At 35.7% G+C, this 13,283-nt stretch overlaps 1 protein-coding gene across 2 annotated transcripts in view; it reads right to left on the reverse strand.

Annotated features, from left to right (window-relative positions):
* The window catches only part of TOP2B (DNA topoisomerase II beta), a 61,293-nt gene that overhangs the window by 26,509 nt on the left and 21,501 nt on the right, over nt 1–13,283 (reverse strand). For both annotated transcript variants that reach the window (XM_053970702.1, XM_053970708.1), the window contains exons 5-12: nt 12,842–12,987; nt 12,339–12,436; nt 10,738–10,950; nt 10,485–10,658; nt 5,888–5,989; nt 5,669–5,806; nt 3,947–4,085; nt 578–735 (exon numbers count right to left, since the gene is read on the reverse strand). In XM_053970702.1, the coding sequence (XP_053826677.1) occupies nt 578–735; nt 3,947–4,085; nt 5,669–5,806; nt 5,888–5,989; nt 10,485–10,658; nt 10,738–10,950; nt 12,339–12,436; nt 12,842–12,987 (1,168 nt within the window). The remainder of the gene's footprint in view (nt 1–577; nt 736–3,946; nt 4,086–5,668; nt 5,807–5,887; nt 5,990–10,484; nt 10,659–10,737; nt 10,951–12,338; nt 12,437–12,841; nt 12,988–13,283) is intronic.

The following is a 13,283-nucleotide window of genomic DNA, read 5'->3' on the forward strand; positions in this document are numbered from 1 at the left end:
AGCCCTTGAAGCCTTTGCACTTGTAATGATTTCTTCTGTATATGCAAATTCTCAAGACTGCACCACTCTCCTTCTCCACTACAGCCAGAGCACTTTGGATCAGGAAAACTGGGAGAAAACTGAATGTGTAACAAAAAGTCACCTCACAAAGCTGCCTTCTTTTCCCACTGTTTTTTATGGGTATCTGCAGCACACCTCTGCAAATTATGAATGGCAGCAGGAGCAATATGATGGGGTAATGCTGCTGGCTGCTGACCCAGGTTGTGAGTCCATGAAATCACATGGTAATGGAGAGAATACAAAGTTTTAGGGGCTTTAAGTACTCATGTGAAATGTGAATATGAGTCATAGCAAGATTTCCTTTCACTTGTGAAGAAATGAACTTTATCATCCCAGTACTGCATTGCTACAGTTAATATTTACAAGCTTATCCCAGGCTTCAAAATAGCTGTCACTTTATGAAATCTCAGTCACAAAACTTCCATGAAAAAATTAAAATATGAAGATGTAAATCTAGAAATCAAGAATAAACAGGAGGACATCCATTTGTCAGCAAAAAGGAAAGAAAACTACACACCTGTTTGTGAGAAGCTTCTCGGACATTGAGAATTTTGCCCCTGAGTGGGAAGACTCCGTATCTGTCTCTACCAATAACACCTAGGCCAGAGACAGCTAAAGATTTGGCTGAGTCTCCTTCTGTTAATATCAACGTGCAGTCCAGGGAATGTTTGCCACCTGCAGGCCAGGAAGAAGTAGAGGGAAGGTGAAAAACCAGAAAGTGTAACTCAAATAAAAGAAATACAGTTGAGTTCTTTCTACTCTATAGGTAATTTTTTCTCATCAGTTAATTTAAGTAGGCTGAATTTCTCTTCTTAGGGATGGCCTTCCATACCACTAAAACTGCACAGCAATGAGGATCCTTGCCCTTAGCAGTACACTATGGATTGCTACGGACAAGGAGCAAAATAGGCAAAATGGGATGCATTGGTACATCTTATATATTGGTTCCCACAAATCTGCACAAAAAAGACAGATTGCTTCTCTATCTTCACCATTTCAGTTTGCTAGCTGCAAATTTCTTACACACATACATTATGCATGTGTGAGTTACATACAGGAGTTATTTCCCATTCTGCATTTTCACTTTCCTCACATATATTTTAAATAGTAAATTGTTAAATCACATTTTTGTGGTTTTCCCTTTTAATTGTCTATCAGTTAAAGCCAGACAACTGTACAAAAAAATTGTGAGAAAAGCTCAAACGATGAGAACATTTGCACTTCTTACACCTCATAAATTTCTCAAACAGAAAAACAAATCTTTACTAACAGTGTAATTTTGATTCTACAAGACACACAGCATTTTGGTGCCTGTGTGCTCAAAACTGGAATAACATTTATGTTCTGCCTATTGCAACTGTAGCAGTGGAATAGATATTCTAAATAACAAGCACACCGAAAAAAGGAACCCACCCTTCTGCTACAGTGCAAATGCTCATTAAGTAGCTTTCCTATTTTATCAAGGCTTTCCTATTTTATCAATGGTAGGAAATACTCCAAAAAACTTTGAGCTGGTTGAGTCTCACCTATTGTTAATAAAGTAGTTTTGAATATAGTGGTATTTAAATTGTGTGCTGTAATTTGCCTTTACCTGGTAGATAAAGACCACCCCATACTTCCTATTACACAGAACTTGCATTCAGTACCTTTGGTTTTCTGAATCAAGACATGTGGCTTAATATAATCTAAGGCAGTTTTTCACACTGGCAGTGACTACCTACCAGCAAGGTGGACTCCAAATACCTAGAAAAACATCAGTCTGCTGTTTTAGAATATATAAAAGTCAGTATTTTTCATAAATGAACTGCAGAAAACATGCGAATATCATCAAAGTTCACGTTCTTCTGGAATGGATGCAATCAGTAGCAATTAATTTCATGGAAATACAATATGCCAGGTATTTTCTTGAGCACAGCTCTAAAGAACTCCAAGACAAAACTATATGAACTGACAGGTTCAAAAAATGCTTTTATGCTTCACCTGATTTAGTAATCTAGCTGCTCCCTTACAATCCTATATTCTTAATTTTTGTTTTGATTTCTATCTCTTCTCCCACAACATGCCACAGAACTATGTATAGCTGTTCAAGATGGCAAGAATGACCAGGTATAGGACCCTTCCTTTACAGAGGAGGGGGAGGAAATCTACAGCACATGCATCACTTTACAGATACACATCTCTCCTATATTTAGCATTAACTGGCAATGATTAAAACATTCAGGATACCAGGCACACAAGAAACCTGTGGATGCTGGACCTCGGCTTCAAACTCACTCTTGAAGTAAAGATAAAATCTAAAAACCACAGGAATAACAAAATCAGTGGGGTTTGTGGCCAGAGAACTCTCCCTGCTGCACTTCCTGTGTGTCCACCCTGAATGTGCAATGTCTTCAGTGTCAGAAATCCAGTATATTCCACATCTTCAACAAACCAATACCTTGCTAAGCCTCCTCAAGAGATGCAGAGTTCCCTCAACATGAAACAATAATTAGGCATCAGAGAAATACCTGGGTAACAGGCATTCAAGTCATGCAAAGTTTTAGGCATGAGTGTTCAGCCCAAATGAATCCCTATATGCCTTTTTAGTTGAGGAACTTTCAGGATGGAAACCAATAGAATATTTTATTAGCTCCCTTTTTAGAGATTCTCCCTTCCCCTCATCTTCAGTCAAAAAAAAAAAAAAAAAAAAAAAAAAAAAAAAAAAAAAAAAAAAAGAGTAAGAAGTGATTTTGAAACCTGATCTCCAAAGCAAAGCTTAAAAAACTACCCAAAAAGTGTGTTCAAAATCATTCATTGTATGAGTTAGGAGCACTAGGCTTGATATCCATGAAAATACATCATTTCTTCAAGCACACAATCTTATTGGCAAGAAAAGTATCAGGAACATATATCTGAAGGAGGAGTGAAAATTCCACAGGCAAAATACTAGAGTAGATGCGATTATCAACTTTTGAGGCAAAATATGATATCTGAATAAATTAAAAAGTAATTAAATACTGAAGAAAACTCAATTAAAAATTAATAACCAAGGAACCAAAAAGAAAGGGAGGAAAATTAAACAGAACCATCATCTCATCAAGTCATCTTTGGCTTGAACGTTGAAGCAGAAAAAAAACAAAAACCCAAGCCAACCAAAAAACCCAACCAAAACCAAGCCTCTTTCTTAGTGTTCCATGCTTTTACCTACTCAGCCCACCCACATACTTCATTGCAATTTCTCTACCTTTGTTTAATGTGAGGATGTACTAAAAAGCAACTAACAATAACACAGATTGGCAATATTTTGAGCTCTTTAGCCATGTGTGCCCCTCGAATCATTCAACAACTCCCATCCCATTGCTATTGGCACAAAGACTGTCAAGCTGATCCTGATCCCTTATCTGTGCTAAGGAAGCAAGCCAGCAGAGATTGCCAGCTTGCCCTATATTCCCAGACAGGAACCTAATGGCATTTAAAGTCTAATGAAATAAGTCTCTTGAGCTATTCCCTCAGGTCTGCACACTACATGATTTACTTCCTATACCTTCTGACCCTACAAAGATTCTGGTCTTTCTACATTAGAAAGGTCAAGAAGACCAGTCACCTCCAAATGGAATATTGGTACCACCATTTAGCAGGAAACCACAATTAGAAGATACACACTCTTCCAATACCAACCTAGACTGCCACTTTTGTTCAGTGTTATTAATTCTCTACCCTAAAGAGGACAGCATTCCTGACACCAAACTCACCATCACGTTTGAATTCTAGCTCTAGAAAGTTTAGAAAACCAGAAAGATTTTTATTAAAAAACACATAAGGATGAGAAATAAAAGTCAGGTTTCAAATTAGCATGTCTGTGAAGTATTTATGAAACAGTAAAGAATTTAAAAGTAAGTGCTCTTACCAGCATCATTAGCATCATCCAGTTTCGGAATGCCCTTGATTTTACTGTGTTTCACTGAAGAACATTTTTTGTTCAGTTGAGTTTGTGCCTTAAATTTGACCCAATTCAAAATACTCTCTATGATACCACAGTTAGAAGCCTACAAGCAACAAATCAGAATTGTGGATGAGAAAAATAAAGCTTCAGATAGCAGATTCTTGCATCTCAGTTTTAAATCATTAACACTGTTTCCAAGGTCCTCTAAATTTTAAAAATTGAACCTGTGAAAGGTCAAGGGATTAACACACACCTTAGTATTTAGCACTTTATGCACATACAACTAAAACACACCACAAAAGGAGTTTCCTTTTCCACCACTTCTATAACTGATGGAAAGAGCAAAGGAGGTCTGAGACCTAACAAGAGGTTGTCTTATGCTGTGTATTTGATGTGCTGAGACGTTTTAGGTACTTAGCATTTGTTTCCTGGATTTTGACACCAAAAAGCAGCCTTATGGGATATTTACCACCATTTAAATTTTCTTTGGAAATGACTGAAAATGGCTGAAAGACAATCAAAACTATTTAAGAATGAGCTTTCTACCAACCCCTTGAGAATCTGATACCAATTTTAGAAACACATCTGCAGCAAAGCCAGCATGTAGTGTATTTTCTAAACTAAAACTGCTTTAGGTTTTGTTTCACATCAAAAGAAAACACAGATGGAGCAAAATACTTTGAGCTTTGGCTTTTAATTATCCCACATAATATAGCATTCATTGTTGAGATTGTGCTGCACACTTAATGCATCTGGAAATCAATATTTACTTCTGGGAATATTAAAAACACTATAAATCAAACCTGCTGATGGTAATACAACATGTATTTATTCTTCAGATTTCATTATACAAGTCTGTCATGTTATTTTTTTCCCCTCTAAATTCTATAGGAATGTCACCCGTAACACAGAATTAGAAGAATAAACCACTATACAATCAGTAAAGTTTTGATGCCAGGAGGATTAGCAGTGGCACTGTTCTCCGCATTACTGGAGTTTCATTTAAGGCTATTGGCATTAAATAGGACATAGTAAAATGAGTTCTGGCTAACAGAATTCTACTTTTCCTTCACTGTATGAAAATGTAGTAGAGGAAAAACCTCTCTGATGTATTTCTACAAATACATTCATTTAGAAGAGCAATTCTTAGCCCATCTACAGAAAAAAATTTTATACTTACTTCCTCACAATAATGATCACTTTGAATACTACAGACATCATTTTGCATTTCTTTGATTACTGGACAAACAAGTAAATGTGAAATATCCTCTCCTTCTCTTTTCACTCCAGTGAAACAGAATAGGATTGATACCAAAGAGTAAGGCAGACCATATTCTCAACTTCAGAAAAATATTTTAACACAAAAAGCATTGATCAAGGACCTTGTTTAGATTTTAAGAGTCAAATTCATTTCATTTACCAATGTAAATGCCAGAATCTCCAACAAACAAGTTGATCAGGTGAAGCTCACTTTTAAATCCAGGGCAACAGTCAAAACACAGTTACTGCATCAATTTTTAAGACCAGAGAATAAACAGACATTCCTTCATCCCACTTCCTGAGTATGCAAATGTCACTGCAGTACCACAATGAACTATAACTAATCTTCTGCTATAGAACATACATACACTTGGTCCAGTGTGTCAATTACCACTTCAAAAGGGAAAAAAAAAGAGGTTTACTTACTGCTTTAAAAAATTTCTCAGATAGCTGGCACTTGGACCCAAAACTTTTAGGCTGCAATGTCATGTTTTCCTTTGTCTGGGAATCAAATGATGGGTTTTCAATCAAGCAATTAACAAAAACCCATATATGGTTCTTCACCTGTTTAAAACACAGAAACCAAATTACTCTACAAAATTCTCACATTCATCTTTTTCAATATTTCTGCATAAAGTTACTTGCCTGAAATGGTTTGACTGAAACTCCAGCTTTATTCTTCTTTTTCACAACTTCTATCAGTTTGCCCACAACCTGATCCACCACATAATCAACATGCCTACCACCCTGAATGAGGGAAGAGAAAAAAAAATACAAATAATAAACAAAATAACCATTAAATTTCCTAATAGTTTTTAGCTGTATTAACAAAATTCCTGTAGTCATATACTTTGGTACAGAAATCCATGCACACTGAGTTGCAACATAAGATAGAAAAATCTGGTTTTTCCAAGTCATTCAGTCTTCATTCAAGTGAGGATGACAGAAGTTAATTGATTGATTACTCAAATACCTTCCTTTAAATTTGTAGATAAAAAAAGCCAGAATATTAATAAAATGTTAAATTCTAGTCATAGGAATTCTGTCATAGGAAGTTCATATCACTTTAACTAAAATCTTGTAATGAAAAGTGGGGTGATGCATAAACTGAAAACCTAACTCCTAACATTCCATACCTAACTCAACATTCCATATTTTACACAGATCACCTTTGCTTTAGATCAGTTAGCACCTTACAAAAATGCAGACTAAACACTGGTTCCTGTTCAGAACAATCTACATTAGGGCAGACAAAACAAAGAGCACATGTCTACAGAGAGTTCATCATGAAGTAACAAACAGAACAACCCTCGCTCTTTAAAGCTGTATTTAAAACAGAACTGAGGAGAAAAACAAAGCTCTTGACAGGTATGAGGAAGTATAGGATAGATAAGAAATAAGTAAGAGAAAACAAAACCAAGAATAAACAGCGGCCAAAAAGAGAAAAACAACTAGCAATCAAATCCCAAAAGTTAGGATTCTACATTTTAAGGCAGAATATGCATGTGAAAAGACTGAAGATGTAAAGAAGTTGAATTGATGGGATAGCAGCTGTTCTCAGCTTCATGCAGAAAGCAGAGATTTAAATTAAAAAAAAAAAAGGGAGTAGATAAAACCAAAATGGTTAAACTAGTAAATATTATTAGTCATAACCAAACCATAAGTTGCACTTCAAACAAACCACCTATGGTTTCTCTCAGTTCTGAGACTCATCTACTAAAACAGCAACACAAACCGTTAGAAGCACCATACAAAGTCTTTTCTCATGGCATTTCTTCTAAAAAAACAACCAACCAAAAACCCACATCTAAACCCCAAAAGCTGCCAAAATTAAAACACAACTGTTTTTATCCACATAAGAATGACAGAGTTTCAGCAGAGGGAGAGTTCAATGGAAAGCTGATCTATCAATAAACTGCCACTTTAAAGAAAAATAAATCCATTTCCAAACTGTAAAGAAACGCTATAACCAGAAAATATCAAATTACACGTTTCAAAACCATTCCACATTTGAACGGCAATCTTAAAATGCATTTTTTTTACTCATCACATTGCTGAAAACTTATGCTTATGGGAACATTTCAATATATTTTTGAATTTAAAACTTAAGCAATTTTTAGATTTTGCTAAAAGTAGCATCTGACATATTAAGAAAACCAGCAATTTACTAGTTATTACAGCAGTTCCTATTCTTAGGAGATACTAGTTATTACAGCAGTTCTCCATTCCTGAGTCCGTTCTAAAGCATGCAGCTGTGAGGGATGGATGTTCAAAGCTCAGAGCTGGGACCTTCTCAACCATCTCACCAGCAGGTGGCAAATGGACCAGAACAGCCTGGAACTGCCCCAGCTGTCAGAACAATTCCATACAAGACACAAAGGCAAAAATACCCTCTGAATCTAGAGGGCTGCCAAAGACTATTATAACTTTTGAATTATGGGGAAAGAGAGTGAGAACTGCATAACCTTCTTTTTCCAGAAGGTAATGATAGTATCTCTATCTTGCAAACTTCAGGATGCAAAGGTATCTAATTAAGTGCTAACAAAAATCTTAAAAATGAAGCTTTGACTGTCTCCTATATACTGTTCTATTCTTCTCATAGCCAACAATTTCCATCAATTTGGAGGTAAGCTACATTTGAACTCTATGGACAGATAAATGGTTCATATGGTAGAAAAATTCAGAAGCTAACTATAAATTTGAAGATTTCATTTAATTAGTTCTACCATTTCAATCCTCTTTTCTTCTGCATTCTTTAAAATTATATTTATTTTATGAAAATAAATCTGAAATCTAGAATAGTCCTGAATTTTTTGCTGAACTCCAGCAAATTTTAGCAGGCTGGGGATTCTCTCTCCATGCAAGTCTACCTTCTGACACTGCAGACGTATTGGCTGAACATTTCTGCTAAAATGATTGGTAGTATTAGTTAGCAGTGCCACCATATTGAAATTATCATTAGATTGCTATGTTAACTTAACAGCTGAGGTTTCTACTACAACTTCTACCACAGCTACTATTTCAGAACTTAAGAAGACCATGTTTAAACAGTTTTGAAGTCTCGATGAAGGTTATCTGCACAACTGTTAATAGCTACAAACATTCTTTCAAATGCTGTATCAGAGTCTGAAGTCAAATCTTGTGGTGGTCTGCTATGGCAAATTTTGATTAAATGGGAAGCTGAAAAAGGTAACAAATTTACAAGAACTAAACAAGGGAGTTGTACCTCAACATACTGCCTGACCTCCCAAACACCCCTCAAAAAACACCACACCAGCAACCTAAAAAAAACTTGCTTGGAATTTATAGCAAGTTTAAATAAGGTGAGGGAAAGTTACAGGCTGGGTGAAATTTACCCAAATGCAGAAACAAAAAGCTGTCAGCAAACAGTGATAATTAACGGCTAGAATGAGCTCCCCACCTGTTAGCAGATAAAGGGGCAGTCAGCCGATGCAGTTATACTACCCATTATGTCCCATCAGTGGGTAGCTACTCAACAATTGCTGGTGAGGGGGTTCACTGCCCAAACATCCCACACTCAGCAACAAACATAAAGATGGATTGAGAGAGTGGGGAAAACTAGAAATTATAGCACTTACTTTTGAAGAATACACAGAACTTTTTCCTGAGCATATTTCAAAAGACTATATAATAACAAGGTATGTGTAACTGCATGATGGTGAAAAACAGATCCAGAAGAGTAAAATTCAAAATCTTTGGAGTAAGTGTATGCAATTTATTTTACTTAGGAATCAGGAAGTATTCAATTTATTCAAACATTTTTTTTTAGCCTGGTATCAACCATAATGAAGTTTCTCTACATTGCCAGTTTCTTCATAAAAGTATTGTACACGTCTTTAAAGTCATGTTATTTTTCTTCTTTATGCTGCACAAAGAGGCCTGAACTAAAACAAAGTTGTAACCCTTCAACCACCTGATTTGACATCCCTAGTTCTGACAAAGTTTTTAATTGCAATGCACATTTAAAAAGTAATTATTCTACAATGAAATAAACCTGCCCTGTTACCACAGAACATTTGTTCAGCTACACTAAGAGTGACTGAAAAGAAGTTACGTAATAAAAATTATGTCCCACCAAACACTGGCTACCACATCACCTACCACCAAGATTAACACTGACATTCCTGGGCACCTGCTAGACTAAGTGTAACCACCAGTGCTTATGAACCATTTGTGCTACCATTAGAATTTTCTTCTGACTCTTTCAACAGAGATCTGAGCAAGGAGAGATTTCAAAGTGTCTGATTACCAATTCTTCTCTTTCTCATCTTTTGGAAAGCTCATAGTTAAGATTCTCTAGAAACAGTAACACCAGTTACTGGGACTGCTTATTCTAGTCTTGTTAATTCCAGCTTGTTAGATCTGCTACCTCTAATAACTAGACTGTTTAGTAAGAGCTAACAACTTAGCTGCCTAGTTGTTAGGTCACTCATCCAGTGCAATTTGTGAAGAGCAGAAGTGACAAACACTTTTTCACCATGGTGGACCACAGATCTCTAAACCTTATTCATGCCAAAAAAAAAAGAATTATGCTGGTTGATTTCAGGTGATCCCCTTCCTGCCTGACCATCCCCACAAGATGAGAAGCGCCAAGCTGTACTTTATTTAGTATGCTGACCACACCGCTGCTTTAGTATAAAAACCTTTGTTATTATCACTACTATTACTATAGTTGCAAAGAAAACCTAGGTATCCTTACAAAGATACACAAAGAAAAGAAAATTAATCTCAGCACTTCAGGCCAATTTTTTCCATCATAAAACAATAAATGGACAGCCATTTAATGCTTTATGGACAGAAATGGCATTTAATGCTCAAGGACACCAAAAGTCATTTTTCTCCTCCAAAACTTGCTACTGGTAGCTTTAAAGGTGTTTGTACACTTTTTAACCTTACTTTCAGAATTATCTTATTACAATGTGTAAAAAAGGAAGAAATAAATTAGTTCCATTTTCTTCAACACCATGTATGCTCACATAAGACATCAGTATCACCAATAATGATTACTAGCGTTTTCAAAAGTAGTGCTTATGCAGAAATACTGCTATGAATGTATTTTGATTGCATCCAATTGCTCTGCCAGCTCCTCTTATGCAGAGGATTACCTCACCTATTTATTTATAGCAACCCAGATTCACTTTTTTATCAAACACCTGACTGGGCATAGCCTCAAAATGCATTTCATCATTTCCATTTTGTACCATTTGATCTAACCACTCACCTTTGTGGTAGCTATACTATTTACAAAGCTGATCTGCTGGAACCCTTTTTCACTCAGAGTGAGGCACACATCCCATCGTTCATTCACGACTTCGTGGATGACTTTGAGTGCGACTCCGGTTTCATCCAGCTTGTCCTTAACGTAAAGATCTACGTAGCTGCGAAATCCATTTACCTGCAAGTAACAGGTAACAGTCACTACCGTCTGCACCAAATACTCAATACAGCCAAGATATATCAAGTGATGTTCTTACAGGTAGTTTCTTCCCATTCAACATGACTTTGACTCCTTTGCATGACCCAGCTAAATCATACGCTCGTCTTGTCATCAGGGCCACAATATCCTTATCAAGCTTTTCCATTTTAAATTTAGACAGATCTGGCTGGAATGTAATGCATGTGTAGTCATCACCTTCAAAATGCTTAATCTTGGGTTCAGAGGTCTTCATCATGTTGTTCATCCAAGTCTTTGGAAACAAAACATTTTAGATGTTAGTTTACAACACATTGCCCTCCTCCTTTATTCCCTTTTCTAGCTATGCTGGGATTGCAACAGTTACACAACAAAAAGCTCACAAACATTCTTTAGAAATTTCCCCTAGTAAAACACTACACAAAGTTAACTGATTTACACAGGTAAGCACAAGCATAGGTGACAGCATATTGGTGGTTTCTGGAAACACACAGGTATTATTACATTGATGGACATGATTCTAATGCAAATGGAGCCTCCCACAGAACTTACTAAATCAGATACAAGTGAGCTGGGATTACAGTCCTTGTTACCCATCTGTTTAACACTTTCAATCTACTACACACCTCTACAGAGAGGCTTTCTAGTCCCTGACTCAGTAGTCTCCAAGACAGCATCTTGGTGGCTGTGAAGTGTGCCAAAAAAAAAAACAAAACCAAGGGGTTCAGATTTACGCAGGAGTCTTGTATCGTTCCCTCTTTAAGAACATAGGCAAATCTGCATGATCAAGCAGAACATCTGCTCACAGCATATATCCAAGTCCAGTTCTAATAAATTCTCACAGATTTTGAAAATACTGTAAACATAGCACTTCAAGCCATAAAGCATTTAGTCATTTGCAAAAAGTACACTTGAACCAATACTCATTTGCCCTTTGGCAGTCAGCATAAGATATTACATTTTTTAAGAGACAGGCATAACAGATTAACTGTATTATTTATATAGTGATATGACAGCATGACCAGAAATTAATTAATTGTCCAGAAAGTAAGACAAGAAAGTCCCCAGCTGGGAAAGACTGTGAAGCCAAGAACTTTGGTATCTAATACTCTGCCAAAGTATTTTAAACTTTTAGAAAGGTGGCCACTTCAAAGCTATATACAGTAGACCTGATCATATTCTTGGTCTGTATGCTAACAGTGACCAGTGGGTTCAGGTGGAGAGTTTGCACTCAAGTCCACATGGAGCTAGTTAAATTCATGACATAAAAACTGAAAAATCTGTTTCTTAACACCATACAAAATTACACAGATAATTATTTTCATGTTTGCATAGCTAAGTAGAAAGATTTTTTTGACAAATTATACAACAGCAATTTCAAAATGTTTCAATTGAATATATTCCTTTTCACAGGTATATACTTTAGCTTTAACAGAAATTTGGGGGTTTTTAGTCACCTCACACTTCAAATAAAGTATTATTTTACCCAAAAAGCCTAACACATAGAAATACCAATTTTTACCAACTGAACTAACCTAGCCTGCAAACTCTAAACATCCCTTTGAATGAGAAATTATCCATTTTGTTAAACATTCCTGAAATATACGTGTTAGATTTTAGACCTATAACTAAAAAAAAAAAGAAGTTTGAACATTTCTATACCTGCTTAAAGCTGTGTTTGTACTCCTTGCAAGCAGTTTCAACTGTAAACTTTGTACTAAATATGTTACAAAGTTTTGCACCATAGCCATTGCGTCCACCTGAAAAAAACAATATATAGTAAACTAGGGTCAGTTTAAATTTAGGATAATAAATCATATCCTAATTTATCAAATTTATTTTTTCCCTGCATTTTAGGAGCAGAAATGTTTAAATACTCATATATATTACAATTAAAATATAAAAGTATATTGTTTGTTACTCAATAATGAATACTGACATTAGAGATGTAAACGTAAAGTTCTCCGTAAACACTGGTATTAAAAAAGGAAAAGTAAGATATTTCCTTTATGTCTTTTTACTCTAATAAAGAGCTATAGTAATGGTGACTGAGTAATCATCTGTTATGAAACAGAAAAGAAAGAGAAAAATTAAGAAGGGGAAGCATACTGAAGAGACACACAATGGCTTAACTGAATAAAACAAAGCACATTAAATAGCCTTGCCTGTAACTTTTTTCTCATCATCATCATAGTTGCTGGATGTTAGTAGCTGCCCAAAGATTAAAGCAGGTACGTATACTTTTTCTACTTTGTGTTCCACAACTGGTATCCCCTTTCCATTATTCCATATGCTGATAATATTTGATTCCCTAGAAAATAGTGAAGACATTAAGCAAATGAATGCAATCTTGAAAACAGACTTCAGCGTATCTGTTTAAACACAGGAAATAAAATAACTACATAAAAATACAGCAAAAGACCATATTCTTACCACATTTACTTAGAGCTCTAACAATTTTAATTGCAAAAAACTCCACTTATTTTTGCTTATTAGATGTCTTGGAAGAAGGAGCTCAAATTGGCCATACATGACAGTATTTCATACAACAATAACCCCCAAAAATCTGTTTGAAGAGCTTCCACTATCAACATGAACTGCAACAGG

This window comes from Vidua macroura, chromosome 1 (genome assembly GCF_024509145.1).
Source record: "Vidua macroura isolate BioBank_ID:100142 chromosome 1, ASM2450914v1, whole genome shotgun sequence".
In the NCBI taxonomy this organism is placed as follows: domain Eukaryota; kingdom Metazoa; phylum Chordata; class Aves; order Passeriformes; family Viduidae; genus Vidua; species Vidua macroura.